Genomic DNA, 18,366 nt, shown 5'->3' on the forward strand with positions numbered 1-18,366 from the left:
TGTGTTTGTTCTGTAAAGGAATGAGTTAATGTTTAAAATGACTGGTTAATAGTGCTATTATAAAGTGCAATGTCAGCACAATTTTCTTTCCTGCAATTTAAAATGCACTTGTTTTAATAAATAAATACAGCGTTTGAAAAGCATACACAATCTGTGTTAATATATTAGTCTGTGGTTAAAAGGACTTGAAAGGACTCGAAACTCAAAATGCAGGACTTAGGACTTGACTTGAGACTTTCCAGTCTTGACTTTGGACTTGACTCGGGGCTTGCCTGTCTTGACTCGGGACTTGACTCGGACTTGAGGGCAAAGACTTGAGACTTACTTGTGACTTGCAAAACAATGACTTGGTCCCACCTCTGCTACCTACTCCAAAAGTATTTTACTTTATCTTTTGGAAATGCACACTTTTTAAATATATATCTCAAAGTCGTCAGCGCTATTTTTTTACCGACCTGATCGCAAAAGTACTTTTTGTTGTATTCATTTATACATAGTGCAAGTGCAAAATGTATTATTTATTTGTAGTTTTTCATTGCATTTTACTTTTGTTACGGAATGTACACTTTACCTCATATATTACCCATTGTGGGACAAATAAGGTATATCCTATTCATATAGATTCACACAGTCACAACATTAGGTAAACCTTTCGATTCAGAGAGTGCTTAAAAAAGCAGCATTTATGTCACTGTATGTAGCACGTTGGTGTTCTTGTGCGCTCCACGATTATATGAAAATAATACCTTATCCTACTTTTTTTTTGTTTCCTGAAGTCTGACGCAGAGGGGAACGAGCTGAGAACTTTGCTTAATGTCCAATTGAAAAAGTCTGTGTCACTGTGATGTCACAACATAGCCAGACTGCAAAACCCCGCAAGCAGAGGCATCCAAAACTGTATGCAAGCTCACGGCAAAATGCATGAACCTTGTGATTTGATGCTTAGGTATTGCTTAACACGAGTATGAAACCTTGTAAGTCAGAAAAAACTAAATTCAGAAAAAAATACACATTAATTCAAAACAATATCATCACCTTATTCCTTTTGCAAAAAAAATAAATAATAATGTCCCTCTGTCTCGGACATGAATGCAAGTCTGTTATGATTTTGCTTTCTGGTTTTAATGACCCGCGTTATCTTGCCTCTGATTGGCCAGCCCGTAATGTTTCGCCCTAAGTTTGGCCAATTGTGACTCATCATACGAACACCAACCAATCATCACGGATTTTCTCCGTATGTATGGATGTTCTCATTCATCCATGTCATTGTATTTTCTCCATATTTTTGGGGGGCCTGGATTCGCAGTCCATTTTCTCTCTTTGTAGCTTGTAGCTTTGATGTAAGCTACCTCGCTACATGGGTCTAAAAGTAGCTAAGCCACAGGAAAAGCTACTCATTAAAAAAATAGCAAAGCTACTGGAAAAAGTAGTGAAGCTCCGTAGCTTAGGTACCGTATTTTCCGCACTATAAGGCGCACCGGATTATTAGCCGCACCTTCTATGAATTACATATTTCATAATTTTGTCCACCAATAAGCCGCCCCGGACTATAAGCCGCGCCTACGCTGTGCTAAAGTGAATGTCAAAAAAACGCTGCGCTAAAGTGAATGTCAAAAAAACAGTCAGATAGTTCAGTCAAACTTTAATAATATATTGAAAACCAGCGTTCTAACAACTCTGTCCCAAAATGTACGCAAATGTGCAATCACAAACATAGTAAAATTCAAAATGGTGTAGAGCAATAGTAACATAATGTTGCTCGAACGTTAATGTCACAACACACAAAATAAACATAGCGCTCACCTTCTGAAGTTATTCTTCATTCGTAAATCCTTCGAATTCTTCGTCTTCGGTGTCCGAATTGAAAAGTTGCGCAAGCGTGGTATCCAAAATGGCCGGTTCCGTCTCGTCGAAGTCATCGGGAGTCAGTGTCGCTGTTGTTCTGTGAATCCTGCCTTCCGGAAAGCTCGGACCACAGTTGTGACCGAAATATCTGCCCAGGCATTTACGATCCACTGGCAAATGTTGGCGTATGTCGTCCGGAGCTGTCTGCCCGTCTTAGTGAAGGTGTGTTCGCCTTCGGAGCTGTGTGAAAAAAGCCACCCGGCCTCTTCGCGTAAACTTCCCTTAACCACTCGCTCATCTTTTCTTCATCCATCCATCCCTTCGAGTTAGCTTTTATGATGACGCCGGCTGGAAAGGTCTCTTTTGGCAAGGTCTTCCTTTTGAATATCACCATGGGTGGAAGTTAGCATGGCAAGCTAGAACCACAGTGAAGGATGACTTCTCATTCCCTGTGGTGCGAATATTCACCGTACGTGCTCCCGTTCCACAGTGCGGTTCACAGGAATATCAGTTGCTGTGAAATACGGTAGTAATCCGTGTGCGGATGGAGAGATTGCGTCTTTTTATGAACCGGATCCTTGTCCTTTGTAGGAGCCATTTTGTGGTCTTTACAGATGTAAACAGGAAATGAAACGTACGGTGATATCCGCGCGTTTTTTCTTCTTCTTCCGGGGGCGGGTGGTTGCTTAAAGTGCTTCCTGTTCTATGGGGGCGGGTGCTTTCCTTGGCGGTTGCTTGCGTAGAAGAAGAAGCGCTTCCTGTTCTACCGGGAAAAAAGATGGCGGCTGTTTACCGAAGTTGCGAGATCGAAACTTTATGAAAATTAATCGTAATAAAGCGCACCGGGTTATAAGGCGCACTGTTAGCTTTTGAGAAAATTTGTGGTTTTTAGGTGCGCCTTATAGTGCGGAAAATACGGTACATGTAGCTTGTTACTGCCCATCACTGGTTTTCATGCTAGGATATTGGACGTCCACACAAATGTCCACCATCAGAGATACTCACCACACGCATACAGAAATGTTTGAGGTGAATTTTAGGCAAAAAATGCTCTACCTGATTCCTCACTACAAAGCTTGAATTGAATAAGTGTTTTTTTGCATAATCCTACCAGCATTGATCAATATCTAACACTCTGTAATCATCTTGTTCACTCTGTGCAGGTTCACATTGGTTACCTCCCCAACAAGCGTGTCCTGGGCCTAAGCAAGCTCGCCAGGTGAGGACTTCCTGATACACTCTGTGTGTGTGTGTGTGTGTGTGTGTGTGTGTGTGTGTGTGTGTGTGTGTGTGTGTGTGTGTGTGTGTGTGTGTGTGTGCACGTGAGTGTTTTTCTGGGCAGTTTTTAATTGATCATGTTCAACGTGTGTTTGCTTGTGAACTTAAGAAGATTATAGGTATGTGTGTGCTCAAGTGTAGAATCTGATCCAACTGACCTCAATACCTTAGCACAGTAAGGTATTAGCACAGTAAAACCACTTACGAAACCAGTAGTACACGCACACACATGCACAAGATTATACCGTATTTTCCGCACTATAAGGCGCACCGGATTATTAGCCGCACCTTCAATGAATGGCATATTTCAAAACTTTGTCCACCTATAAGCCGCCCCGGACTATAAGCCGCGCCTACGCTGCGCTAAAGGGAATGTCAAAAAAACAGTCAGATAGGTCAGTCAAACTTTAATAATATATTAAAAACCAGCGTTCTAACAACTCTGTCCCAAAATGTACGCAAATGTGCAATCACAAACATAGTAAAATTCAAAATAGTGCAGAGCAATAGCAACATAATGTTGCTCGAACGTTAATGTCACAACACACAAAATAAACATAGCGCTCACCTTCTGAAGTTATTCTTCATTCGTAAATCCTTCGAATTCTTCGTCTTCGGTGTCCGAATTGAAAAGTTGGGCAAATGTGGGATCCAAAATGGCCGGTTCCGTCTCGTCGAAGTCATCGGAGTCAGTGTCACTGTTCAGCAGTTCTGTGAATCCTGCCTTCCGGAAAGCTCGGACCACAGTTGTGACCGAAATATCTGCCCAGGCATTTACGATCCACTGGCAAATGTTGGCGTATGTCGTCCGGCGCTGTCTGCCTGTCTTAGTGAAGGTGTGTTCGCCTTCGGTCATCCATTGTTCCCACGCCGTTCGCAGTCGTGATTTGAATGCCCTGTTGACACCAATATCCAGCGGTTGGAGTTCTTTGGTTAATCCGCCCGGAATGACGGCGAGTGTTGTATTTGTGTGCTTCACTTGTTTTTTGACACCATCTGTGATGTGGGCGCGCATGGAGTCGTATATCAACATGGACGGAGCTGTGTGAAAAAAGCCACCCGGCCTCTTCGCGTAAACTTCCCTTAACCACTCGCTCATCTTTTCTTCATCCATCCATCCCTTCGAGTTAGCTTTTATGATGACGCCGGCTGGAAAGGTCTCTTTTGGCAAGGTCTTCCTTTTGAATATCACCATGGGTGGAAGTTTCAGGCCATTAGCATGGCAAGCTAGAACCACAGTGAAGGACGACTTCTCATTCCCTGTGGTGCGAATATTCACCGTACGTGCTCCCGTTGTATCCACAGTATCCACAGTGCGGTTCACAGGAATATCAGTTGCTGTGAAATAGTAATCCGTGTGAGGATGGAGAGATTGCGTCTTTTCATGAACCGGATCCTTGTTGCTTAGTAGGAGCCATTTTGTGGTCTTTACAGATGTAAACAGGAAATAAAACGTACGGTAATATCCGCGCGCTTTTTCTTCTTCTACGCGGGCGGGTGGTTGCTTACAGTAGAAGAAGAAGCGCTTCCTGTTCTATGGGGGCGGGTGCTTACCTTGGCGGTTGCTTGCGTAGAAGAAGAAGCGCTTCCTGTTCTACCGGGAAAAAAGATGGCGGCTGTTTACCGTAGTTACGAGACCGAAACTTTATGAAAATGAATCTTAATATTTATCCATATATAAAGCGCACCGGGTTAAAAGCCGCACTGTCAGCTTTTGAGTAAATTTGTGGTTTTTAGGTGCGGCTAATGGTGCGGAAAATACGGTACTCAGATCGTTTTTATTTGTGGTAATTAAATTTTTCCCAATTTATTAAACACAACTTACAGTTATTACCTGTATCTGAATCTATGTATGCAGAATAGTACAAACCACAAAGCCAAACACTCACAAACACGTTTGTGATTTTTTTTAATTTTTATATTAGCAAATGCAGTTCCAAAGTCAAAGAGTTGCCGTATTAAAATATACTTTTAATAAATGGACCCAAGTACATGGGGCAGAGTGGTTGTATTTGTGTTGTTATGGTAACTGCTACATGTATCAATATACACATGTTATACCTATACCGTAACCGGCAAACAAACAAAAGACAGTTCAAACCACTGAAGAGGACAAAAGTCAAAAACAAGCGAGCACTCAGAGAACAGAATTACCATAAATTAACGTGTAGGAATGTATTCATTTTCCTTTTAGAATATCTAACTAAAAAACATAGCCCCCGACACCCCTGCTTTTGGAGTTCACTGAGCTAAACTCTTGCAAGATGGTGGCTGTATCTTATAACAGCGACACACTGCAGCTTGTGACATTTTTCAGAAGGTCTTAAATGTCCAAAGTGGTTTGCTCACAGTGAAGTTCAGCAGGTTAAAAGTGAAGATCACAATGTTCCTGCTATTTCTCTTTATTTCTCATCATTAAGCATATAGCATCATCATATAAACACAGTTAATCCGGACCTTTTTGGAAGCACAAGTTATTAAAAGTTAAACACATACTTTAGCTTTTTTTTTTCTTTTAAATAAGCTATGTTGTTCTAGATGTTGAGTGTGTCACTGAAGGACTAACCAAAAGTAATTCAAGTCCTAAAGACAGGGGACATTCCATATGTTTCTATCTCTCATATTACTGTTTTATTCGTCATCTTAGCTGATAGAAAATCAGAATACAAATGTTTGATTGGGCATGTTTGCTTTTTGATTGATTGATTGAGACTTTTATTAGTAGATTGCACAGTGAAGTACATATTCCGTACAATTGACCACTAAATGGTAACACCCCAATAAGTTTTTCAACTTGTTTAAGTCAGGGTCCATTGATTCATGATACAGATATATACTATCAGATATATACTATCATCATAATACAGTCATCACACAAGATAATCATCATCAGAGTATATACATTGAATTATTTACATTATTTACAATCCGGGGTGTGGGATTTGGAGGGGGGGGGTCAGGCTTGGTTGTTATCATCACTTCAGTCATCAACAATTGTATCATCAGAGAAATGGACATTAAAACAGTGTAGGTCTGACTTGGTAGGATATGTACAGAAAGTAGTGGACATAGAGAGAGAGAGAGAGAGAGAGAGAGAGAGAGAGATCAGAAAGCATAAGAAAAAGTATCTACATTTGATTATTTACATTTGATTATTAACAATCCGGTGAGGGTGTTAGTTTAGGGTTGAAGTTGCCTGGAGGTGTTCTTTTAGTGCGGTTTTGAAGGAGGATAGAGATGCCCTTTCTTTTACACCTGTTGGGAGCGCATTCCATATAGATATTGATAAGTTAAGACCTTTGTTAGATTGGAATCTGGGTTTAACGTGGTTAGTGGAGCTCTCCCTGGTGTTGTGGTTATGGCGGTCATTTAAGGAAGTAGTTTGACATGTACTTCAATATCAGGGAGGTGTAGCGGATTTTATAGACTAGGCTCAGTGCAAGTTGTTTTACTCTGTCCTCCACCCTGAGCCAGCCCACTTTGAAGAAGTGGGTAGGAGTGAGGTGTGATCTGGGGTGGAGGTCTAGAAGTATTCTGACTAGCTTGTTCTGGGATGTTTGGAGTCTAGATTTGTGGGTTTTGGAGGTGCTAGGGTACCAGGAGGTGCAAGCGTAATCGAAAAAGGGTTGAACGAGAGTTCCCGCTAGAATCCTCATGGTGCTTTTGTTGACCAGAGAGGAGATTCTATAGAGAAATCTCGTTCGTTGGTTGACCTTTTTGATTACCTTGGTTGCCATTTTATCACAGGAAAGATTAGCCTCTAGAATGGAACCTAGGTAGGTGACCTCATCCTTCCTGGTGATAACAATGTCACCCACTTTTATAGTGAAGCCATTGACTTTCTTAAGGTTGATGTGGGACCCAAATAGGATGGATTCTGTTTTACCCAAGTGTATGGATAGCTTGTTGTCAGCGAGCCAGGTGCAGGTTCTACAGAGTTCAGCACTGAGGATTTTCTCCACCTGTGACTTGCTAAAAAGCATATGCAAACTATAAAACTGCACATATTAATAGTGGCTGTGTTGCAGGTGATCTACTATGACTGAATGATAACAAGTGCAAAAGTGGTGCAGACCGCTCTATTCAAATACACATGCATGTACCTCAAAAGATGCGCACTTATGACGTTATGACATTGTTACCATATCTGAGTTATTGTGTAGGAATATGGGGAAACAACTACAAATGTGTGCTTCATTCACTAACTGTGTTACAAAAAAAGATCAATTAGAATAATACACAATGTTGGATATATAGAACATACAAACCCTTTATTAATTAAATCACAAATATTGAAATTCAACGATTTGGTGCATTTGCAAAGCGAACTATTACCTGCTACCTAAGAATGTTCAACAATTCTTCTGAACAAAAGAGGAGAAATGTAACCTTACAGGAAAATCTCATTTAAAACATTTGTATGCTCGGACAACACTTAAGACCGCTAGCATATCTGTATGTGGAATTAAATCATGGAAACCAAAGGAACCAAACAAAGCACCAATATGATTCAGTTTAGGAGACTGTTCAAACTAGAAGTGTTCACAAAGTACACAGAACAATAACTATGATGAACATCTTGAACCTTTTTTGGGGTTGTTGTTTTTTTTTTGAGAAAAATATTATTTATGTATTTAATATTTGTTTACTTACTATGGTATATTTTAATAATCATTTTATTTCCTCTGGTTTTCTCTACAATTCTGACAACTCTACTGAAGCTCCGCTAACTCCGGAAAGAACCGTTGAAAATACCCAGGTTTTTAACTTTACGCCCTTTACCACAACAGAGGTCACGAGGGCTCTAAAACAACTTAAACATAGAAAGCCAGCTGGCTCAGATAAGTTGGAGCCGCTCTTTTTAAAGTTAGCAGCTGAAATTATAGCTGAACCACTGACTTACATTTTTAACCTTACTCTAATTTCAAATGAAATCCCTTTGGATTGGAAATCTGCCCTTGTAATCCCCCTATTAAAAGGAGGTGACCCTAGTAATCTAAATAATTACAGACCGATCTCTAAACTCTGTTCTGGCAAAAGTGCTTGAATCCCTTATCAGTGAACAGATAAAAGACTTTTTGGACACCAATTTTATTCTGTCACCATTTCAGTCAGGTTTTCGTAGAAATCACAGTACTGTTACTGCTGCTATGAAGTTTATAAATGATGTAACTGAAGCTCTTGACAAGAAGCAGTGCTGTCTGTCTCTCTTTATTGACTTTTCAAAGGCATTTGATACTGTTGATCATGTCATTTTAATCAAACGTCTTTCAGCTATTGGTTTTTCTCAGCAAGCAGTTGGATGGTTTGCAAATTACCTCACAAGTAGAACTCAGGCTGTTCAGATAGAAGGTTCCTCCTCGGACGTACTGCAAGTGAAAAAGGGTGTCCCTCAAGGTTCTGTGTTGGGCCCCTTATTATTCACTATTTACATAAATAATCTTGGACAGAATATTCCGAACTCAACTTTCCATTTCTATGCTGATGATACTGTCATATACTGCACAGCACCCACTCTTGCTGAGGCTTTTAAATATCTACAACATGCATTTGACAGAGTACAAGAACAACTTTGCTATCTTCAACTGGTTTTAAATGCAGAGAAAACAAAGTGTATGCTCTTTACCACATCAAAAACTGTAAGATCATCACTGTGTGAGAACATTTGAACAAGAAATGGGCAACAAATTATGTTAGTATCTGCTTTTAAATATTTAGGATTTTTAATTGATGAGGAGCACATTCAGTATGTTGTAAAAAAACTGAAACTTTTACTGGGATTTTATTATAGAAACAAGTCTTGCTTTTCTTTTACTGTGAAACAGAAATTGGTGGAAACAACCTTTTGACCTGTTATTGACTATGGAGATGTGTTGTACATGAATGCTACTGCTGGTTGTCTCCACAAGCTGGATAGTGTGTACCACGGGGCACTGAGATTCATTACCAACTTACTCACCATTGTGTGTTATACTCAATGGTTAACTGGACATCTTTATGTGCTCGACGCCTCAATCATTGGTATGTTTTCATCTACAAAACCATTCTGGGTATCACTCCATCTTATCTGTCTTGTCTTTTAACAAAGAAACAAGGAAGTCACAATCTTCGTTCAATGAATGTTCTGCAATTTGTCGTCCCCAAAGTAAGAACTGAACTGGGCAAGAAAGCATTTAGGTCTTCAGCACCGAAGGCTTGGAATAACCTACAATCGAACATTAAACTTCAAACCCTAGTTACGTTGAATGAGTTTAAAGCTTCTGTGAAATGATTGCAGTCTACCTTGTCTGTATGCACATGTGTCATGTGAGCAAGTTTTAATGTTGTAAATGTGATGTTTTATGTATTTGTTTACTGTTTTTAATGTAACCTTGCTGCTGCCCTCTTGGCCAGGTCTCCCTTGGAAAAGAGATCTTTGATCTCAATGGGATTTTACCTGGTTAAATAAAGGCTAATAATAATAATAATGGTATATCATTTATTTATTCACTGTTCTGTTACAGAGAACAAGGAAATGGAATAAAATTGCTATGGTATGAAAAGGGGTAGGATTAAATAAGCTCAGCTTCTTCTTACTCCTTTTTGGACGTGCTGCAATGAAACAACTGGAAATATGTGATGCAATACATTGTATCGTATGCATGTTGGAAATAGACTTAAACTGAACTGAACTAAACTGTTCAGGGCTAATGTTAGCATATGTGCAGCTAAAACATAAAAACATTGTCAACTTACCGCAACGTGTTTTCTTTAGTTGAAAGTGGAATTCTTGCACTGTATGCTATGACGTTATGTCTTTTTTTAAAGTGTGTAGTATATGTGACTGCCAGGCTCTGTTTTATTGGTGAAATGGAGTCAAACCTCAGGAGTGCGTACATTGCATTGAGTCATGTGACCATTGCTGCCGGAAGAAATCTCTCCAACAAGTCAAATGAATGTGTCTTTTTGAAAGCAGTAATCAATAGATTATGAATAAATATAATGATGATGTTTAGAAATGTAGTGATCAGAATGAAATTCAATGAAACAGAGTAAAAGTAGGGTTCTTTTTTTTTTTTTACAAAAATACTCAAATAAAAGTAAGTAGGATGCATTAAAACTACTCAGACAAGTTAAATTAATCCAAAAAGTGACTTACTTACTTGATACTCTTCTCTTCTCAGGATTGTTGAGATCTACAGCCGCAGACTACAAGGTGTGTACAACAACTACTGAACAACTACTGTCCTGTCCCTCAAAGCAGCTGCAGTTTGTTCATGTTTTCTTCACAGTTCAGGAGAGATTGACCAAGCAAATTGCTGTGGCCATCACAGAAGCGCTGCAGCCAACTGGGGTCGGCGTTGTCATGGAAGCAACGTATGTCCAAGTTTCAATAAATGCTTTGATGGTTATCATTACACTTTTGGACTTCGCCATAACTAGTACTGTTTAGACATCATGTCATTTTTTTTTACAACTTTCAGGTTTGGCAAAACTCAACTTTAGATGTTCCACTTTTCATTTTGTCCAGCTTTCATTTAGTCCTGAAAGAAGTGACTCATAAAGGTAATAAAGTCAGGAAAAAACAAAAGTGCGTCAGAGAAAATGGCTCTTAAAAATATCACTTTCATCATCTTGTGGTATATAATCTTGTGTCTGCAGCAATCACTTTGTAAAATGTTTGTTTGAACATTTGATTTGTTTGAGAAACTTTCTGTGCTTTCTTTGGTGATATTTCTTAGCATCAACAAAATATCCTTAAAAGTATTAATAAACTAGATGAATAAATCTCTGGTAGGCTCAACAACATATACTGAATCTTGATCGCTAGCAAACATTGCTGAACAACAGGGAAATCTATAGCTCAGTAAAGAGACAAAATATGAACTTCACATTTCCATAAAAAATAACTGCAGACATTAATTGTAGATGAGACTAATATTTGTAGCAGGAAATCAACTGCAAACAAATGTATTTTTTTGGTCATTTGCGTCACGATCACAGCAGCACGCCACTCATAATGTCAATTATAGCGGTGCACAAATACGTCTAAATTTGTCTTTTACGGATTAATGTTTAATTTGTGGACCCCTCAGATGTAACGACATGATGTGCATCCAATATTTTCTTCTGTAAATACTGTGAGGGTCAAATGAAGTGAGGTCGAGCAAGCCTCTTGGTGATGATAAATGGTTTAAATTAAAAAAAAAATATATATTTTTCTTAAGTGTATATAAATCCACTCCATCCCAGTTTAAATATATTTTTTTCAAGATCGCTTTTATACTTGCTTCTAAACCACTGATGCAGGTAAACAGTAGCCTAATGGTACTCTAAACCATCGCCTGAAACCCAGAAGTGCCCAGATGTGCTTCTAGGTCACGTGATTGCAACACAGCTATATAATCGATACAAGAGTAATAAGACAGATGTTTTTATTTTTACAATCATTTTGTTGTTGTGCTTGTTAATCTTACAAAGTCAGGGAATAATTCCCTGAACACAGGAGGATTTTGAGAGCAAAAGCCAAATGATCCATCCATCAATCTATTTTCTACCGCTTGTCCCTCTCTGGGTCGTGGGGGTGGCTGGAGCCTATCCCAGCTGCAATCGGGCGGAAGGCAGGGTAAACGCTGGACAAGTCGAAACCAAATGATTTAAATTAGTTTAAGCAAGTAATTTTTGCCATTGTTTAGTCATTGTGTACTTTTGAATGTGTTTGCTTAAACAATTGTATGTCATGAAAGAAAAGAAAAAACGACTGTAGTTTAAATATTGTGTTATTGTTACACTATCAATAGTACTTACCATACATGAATGGAAAATTTACAGTTAATACATGTGATCGGTATTGGTATCGACCGATCTCACAGCAGCATAAAACCCTGATCAGAACATAGCTTGAAATGTTTAGCATATTTTAAAATATTTTCACTCATTCCAACTTTGATCCAGTACTTCTATTCACTTTCTGTCTGCAGTCACATGTGCATGGTGATGCGAGGCGTCCAGAAGATGAACAGCAAGACCATCACCAGCACCATGCTGGGAGTTTTCAGAGAAGATCCCAAAACCCGCGACGAGTTTCTGACGCTGATCAGGAGCTGAAGTTCCTCCTCCGCCTGTTGCTAACGGTTATCTCCGTTTGCACAGGCCAACTGATGTGCGTCTGTGTATGTGTGTCCAACTATGTTGCCTTTTTAAAACTAGATAGTACAGTAGATCCCCTGGGAGTCTTGAAACGTAACCCCCGTAAATAACTTCTAACAAACACGACTGTCGTTGAATGACGGAGGTCTCACTCCCATGTCGTTTTGCACCACAAAAAAGTGAAACAATTCTTGGGTTGGGGGTTTGCATATATATTTATAGATAGATAGATAGATAGATCGTACTTTATTGATTCCTTCAGGAGAGTTCCCTCAGGAACATTTAAATTCCAGCAGCAGTGTACAAAATTGAGATCGAATTTAAAAAGTAAAAAGTAAATAATGGGGGTATAAATGAAAACAATATAGAAAAATATTACAATAGAATAAAAATAAAAAGCAACAATGAGAATAAAAATATAACAGAAAATAAGAATATAACAAGAGAAACTAGGCAGTAGTAACCATGTTATGAAAAAGTATTGCACTGTTATTGTTTTGCATCCCCTGTCATCCTAGTACCCCCCCTCCCTCCCAGAAAGGAGTTGTACATTCTAATGGCGTGTGGGACAAAGGAGTTTTTTAGTCTATTAGTCCTGCACTTGGGATGAAGCAGTCTAGCACTGAACAGGCTCCTCTGGCTACTGACAACGGTATGCAGAGGGTGACTGGCATCATCCAGGATGCTCACTAGTTTTTCCACAGTCTTCTTCTCTGCCACCGTCACCAGTGAGTCCAGTTTTATTCCGATCGTAGAACCGGCCCGCCTGATCAGTTTCTCCAGTCTGGAGCTGTCCTTCTTAGATGTACTCCCCCCTCCCCCAGCACACTACGATGTAGTACAGAACACTGGCAACCACAGACTGGTAGTAAATCCACAAGAGTTTTTTTTTTACAGATTTCCTCTTTGAGTAATGCCCTGAGAATACAAGGACCTGCATGAATGAGGATACAAAACTTTAAAATGCCTCTAGAAAGTATTAAACACATTTTAATTCAGTATTATGCACACACAAAAATGACAGGCACACAGTATACAGTATTGTACTCACAAAACATTCAATTACATCAGTGTTAAAGCATCTTTCCGCTGGAAAATGTTGTAGTGAATTGACTGGTGAGACAGCACACTCTTTTTTTTTTAATCTATTTTCCTCTGCGTATAGTGCCATCAACCACTTTCTATTAAAACCCTCAATTGTTTACAATTCAAATCAGAGAAAATACATTTTAACTGCGGGGATCTACTGTACATATATTACTGATGAGGTTTGTAAGGTCAAATTGTGGGACTCCATAAATGTAGTAACTTGTGGGGTTTGAATTCTTTCTTAAGTAAGCATTTATTGCCTTTATTGCCGTCATGGTGAGTGTTGGTGTGTGTTTTCAACTCAAGAGGATCGAGTGCTCTTGACTTGGATTATAGTAGTTTTAATCAAGTGAAGTTACAGTAGTACATATTTCTCTCATTCTACAGAGAGATAGACTTGATTGACATTCTGCCTGCTGTTTAAATCAACACACTGCAATTTTACATAATCGTTTATAAGACAGTTAACATAGTTAACATTCATATTTTAAATTAGACTCTAAGCATGTGCATTATTTCAGAAAATACCTTGAAAAAGACCTTTAAAAAATACTATAAATCTGGATTTTAAAAGTAAGTACTTGTCAATACTGGAAATCACAAAAATGTTTTTTTGTACAGCTGATTGAAATAAAGTTAAAGTTAAAGTTAAAGTACCAATGATTGTCACACACACACTAGGTGTGGCGAGATTATTCTCTGCATTTGACCCATCACCCTTGATCACCCCCTGGGAGGTGAGGGGAGCAGTGGGCAGCAGCGGTGGCCGCGCCCGGGAATCATTTTTGGTGATTTAACCCCCAATTCCAACCCTTGATGCTGAGTGCCAAGCAGGGAGGTAATGGGTCCCATTTTTATAGTCTTTGGTATGACTCGGCCGGGATTTGAACTCACAACCTACCGATCTCAGGGCGGACACTCTAACTACTAGGCCACTGAGTATAAAATAATATAGAATAGTTGTCATAAGACAGCAGTTTTGTCAGATGGAAAATGACAAATTATATTGAGTTATTGTACTTATCATACTTGACGTTCCTCAGGACCATTTACTATAGTAAAACATTTCCACAAGCAGTGTATATATATATATATATATATATATATATATATATATATATATATATATATATATGTATGTATGTGTGGGAAAAAAATCACAAGACTATTTCATCTCTACAGGCCTGTTTCATGAGGGGGGGGTACCCTCAATCGTCAGGAGATTTTAATGGGAGCATTCGCATACCATGGTTTATATAGGGCACAGAGTGGGTGGGTACCACCACGAAAAGAATACCTACCGGAATCAATAAAAGGCTATCGATGCTGTCATCTAGCAAAGCTGAATTTGACCAAGCAACCCCCCTGTACCAAAAAGCCCTTGATGAAAGCGGATACAATTTCACCCTCACCTATGAACCCACGCCAGGAAACCAGCCAAAAAAGAACAGAAAACGAAACGACATCATCTGGTACAACCCCCCATACAGCAAAAACGTCTCAACGAACATTGGACACAAATTCCTCAATCTGATTGACAAACACTTTCCCAAAGACAACAACCTAAGAAAAGTATTCAACAAGAACAACATTAAATTGAGCTACAGCTGCATGAACAATATACGACAAATCATCTCAAACCACAACAAAACAATTGCAAATGAGCCGTCGACCCCCAGTCAGAGCGACTCCAAAACCAACAAAGCATGTAACTGTCGAAAGAAACCTGATTGCCCCCTCAACGGGGGGTGCTTACAAACATCAGTTGTCTACCAATCTAAGGTAATACGCAAGGACATTAACACATCCGACACATATGTAGGATTAACCGAGGGTGAATTCAAAACCAGATGGAACAATCACAAGGCTTCTTTCAGGAACAAAAACCTGCGAAATACCACAGAACTCAGCAAACACATTTGGGACCTCAAAGACAATAATGTTGAATATTCAATAACATGGCAAATTCTTGCATCCAGCACACCTTACAATAGTGGTAATAAAAGATGCAACCTATGCTTGAAAGAGAAGCTGTTTATTATTTACCGTCCAGACCTGTCATCCCTCAACAAGCGCAGCGAAATTGTAACAACATGCCGCCATAGACGGAAACACCTCCTAGGTAACACATGAGCCAATCACCACGCCCCTAGGCCAGCCTGTACCCACCCACTCTGTGCCCTATATAAACCATGGTATGCGAATGCTGCCATTAAAATCTCCTGACGATTGAGGGTACCCCCCCTCATGAAACAGGCCTGTAGAGATGAAATAGTCTTGTGATTTTTTCCCCACACATACATATATTGCGCTCTACTACGGTATCGAGCACTATTTTTTGGATAACCTTATTAAGACATATATATATATATATATATATATATATATATCTAATTAAATAAATGCATACAGTGGGGTGTGGAGACCCCAGCTAAATGACAGATAGTTAATAGCAATGGACCCTCAGTTCCATTTACATTGATATTATACATGTGGGCCCATAAATAGAAATGTTAAATGTAGCTTTAATGTAGCAAGCTACTTTTGTCGTGTAGCTTGCTACGGGGATAGCTTCCCCTGTAGTCAAGCTACATTTAATCGAGAGTAACTTGTAGCTTAGCTTACTAAATTTTCCAAGTAGCTTGCCCATCACTGTATAAATGTTCAAAATGTAGTTTCCTAACAGCACTGTTGAAAAAAAGTTGCCACTGGCAGAACAGTGCCGCCACCTTGGCTGTACAGAGGGATGTGAGACAATGCACACATCAGATGCAGTGCAAGATGTATTCTGTTTGCCAATATCCGTGTATTGAAGGGCTCAAATTAGCATATAGTATAGGATTTGGGAAATTATTGATGATTTAGAGCAGGGGTTCTCAAACTTTTTTCACCAAGTACCACCTTAGAAAAAACTTGGCTCTACCACCATAATGACCAAGAAACATTTAAATACGGTAGCATAGTAGGCCTAAGTATTCATTAAAAACAACACAGAGGTTTTATTTAACAAGTATATTTAATATTTTCGGCCACTCTAACATTACACACAGTTTGAAAAGTAACAGTGTGTTTGAATATAGAAAAATAAAACACTGTACTTTAATCAATTGGTTCTTTGGCTTACCACAGTTTGAGAACCCCTACTATGAGGCATTCATTGTAGAAATACGTCTGGCAACGCTGCTCACATACAGCCACATCGTAAAACAATGCTATTATGCTATATTATGTTTTTGGGGGAGTTAAACTGTATTAAATGCTGGCTGTATTATACAGCAAATGATCAAGAGCAACGTCAATGGGGCATGTTGTGTATACGAACATTTTTCAAACAAGGCCATTTTAAGCTTCTGTGGTACGATTAGTTGTCATATCCCATCTGGCAACCTTGGTCATGTGACTATCACAGACTGGTTTCCCAAAAATGGCGGGGAGATACACTTGGGTAAGCTAGCCAATTTCTTTATTTTATAAACCCATTTAACGGATTTTAGTACTTTACTATGTTGTACAGTTCTTTAATTAAACTGTCCTTACTATATTTCTTCAATGTGTTATTGTGAAACAAACAAGTCATGTAAATATCAGGCTTTTAACCTTAAAATCGCAATGGAAAGCGTGAAGTGACTTAATTGTCACTATAGAAAAAATGTGAAAAAGAATAAAGTTCTCAGTTTGAATTAGTTGGAGTCAATATATGTTTCATCTGTCAATTCTAAGTACTGTACTTTTGTAGCATTTAAACGGTCTAAGGAATACATTTACCATGAACAATATAACTTGTAAGTTACATCACGCGTATTTGAAATGAATTAGTGGTAGTCGGACAAAAAAAAAGAAATGTGTTGAATGTGGTCCGTTCATCATTTGAATGTGTTCTTTCTGGAACGTTCACATTGACGTGCTGTGACTCCCCCTGCGGGTGATGTAGCGGAACTGCCGACTAAGGACATTTTCAAATTGACCTGCCATAGCACACAACCTGCTGCCTCGCAGTGACATGTTACTACAGGTAAAAGCCAGTAAATTAGAATATTTTGAAAAACTTGATTTATTTCAGTAATTGCATTCAAAAGGTGTAACTTGTACATTATATTTATTCATTGCACACAGACTGATGCATTCAAATGTTTATTTCATTTAATTTTGATGATTTGAAGTGGCAACAAATGAAAATCCAAAATTCCGTGTGTCACAAAATTAGAATATTACTTAAGGCTAATACAAAAAAGAGATTTTTAGAAATGTTGGCCAACTGAAAAGTATGAAAATGAAAAATATGAGCATGTACAATACTCAATACTTGGTTGGAGCTCCTTTTGCCTCAATTACTGCGTTAATGCGGCGTGGCATGGAGTCGATGAGTTTCTGGCACTGCTCAGGTGTTATGAGAGCCCAGGTTGCTCTGATAGTGGCCTTCAACTCTTCTGCGTTTTTGGGTCTGGCATTCTGCATCTTCCTTTTCACAATACCCCACAGATTTTCTATGGGGCTAAGGTCAGGGGAGTTGGCGGGCCAATTTAGAACAGAAATACCATGGTCCGTAAACCAGGCACGGGTAGATTTTGCGCTGTGTGCAGGCGCCAAGTCCTGTTGGAACTTGAAATCTCCATCTCCATAGAGCAGGTCAGCAGCAGGAAGCATGAAGTGCTCTAAAACTTGCTGGTAGACGGCTGCGTTGACCCTGGATCTCAGGAAACAGAGTGGACCGACACCAGCAGATGACATGGCACCCCAAACCATCACCCAACCATGCAAATTTTGCATTTCCTTTGGAAATCGAGGTCCCAGAGTCTGGAGGAAGACAGGAGAGGCACAGGATCCACGTTGCCTGAAGTCTAGTGTAAAGTTTCCACCATCAGTGATGGTTTGGGGTGCCATGTCATCTGCTGGTGTCGGTCCACTCTGTTTCCTGAGATCCAGGGTCAACGCAGCCGTCTACCAGCAAGTTTTAGAGCACTTCATGCTTCCTGCTGCTGACCTGCTCTATGGAGATGGAGATTTCAAGTTCCAACAGGACTTGGC

The 18,366-nt window shown here is 39.3% G+C and overlaps 1 protein-coding gene and 1 long non-coding RNA gene across 3 annotated transcripts in view; both read left to right on the forward strand.

Annotated features, from left to right (window-relative positions):
* gch1 (GTP cyclohydrolase 1) overlaps positions 1 to 14,446 on the forward strand; it is a 79,370-nt gene extending 64,924 nt beyond the window's left edge. The window contains exons 3-6 of the mRNA XM_061975058.2: positions 3,009 to 3,064; positions 10,287 to 10,318; positions 10,395 to 10,479; positions 12,084 to 14,446. Coding sequence (XP_061831042.1) covers positions 3,009 to 3,064; positions 10,287 to 10,318; positions 10,395 to 10,479; positions 12,084 to 12,210 — 300 coding nt within the window. The 3' untranslated portion in view covers positions 12,211 to 14,446. The remainder of the gene's footprint in view (positions 1 to 3,008; positions 3,065 to 10,286; positions 10,319 to 10,394; positions 10,480 to 12,083) is intronic.
* Positions 14,447 to 15,607: 1,161 nt separating this feature from the next.
* LOC133616050 (uncharacterized) overlaps positions 15,608 to 18,366 on the forward strand; it is a 77,032-nt gene continuing 74,273 nt past the window's right edge. For both annotated transcript variants that reach the window (XR_012050848.1, XR_012050849.1), the window contains exon 1: positions 15,608 to 16,786. This is a non-coding gene — a long non-coding RNA (uncharacterized lncRNA). The remainder of the gene's footprint in view (positions 16,787 to 18,366) is intronic.

The sequence above is a fragment of the Nerophis lumbriciformis genome, linkage group LG15, assembly GCF_033978685.3.
Source record: "Nerophis lumbriciformis linkage group LG15, RoL_Nlum_v2.1, whole genome shotgun sequence".
Taxonomy (NCBI): domain Eukaryota; kingdom Metazoa; phylum Chordata; class Actinopteri; order Syngnathiformes; family Syngnathidae; genus Nerophis; species Nerophis lumbriciformis.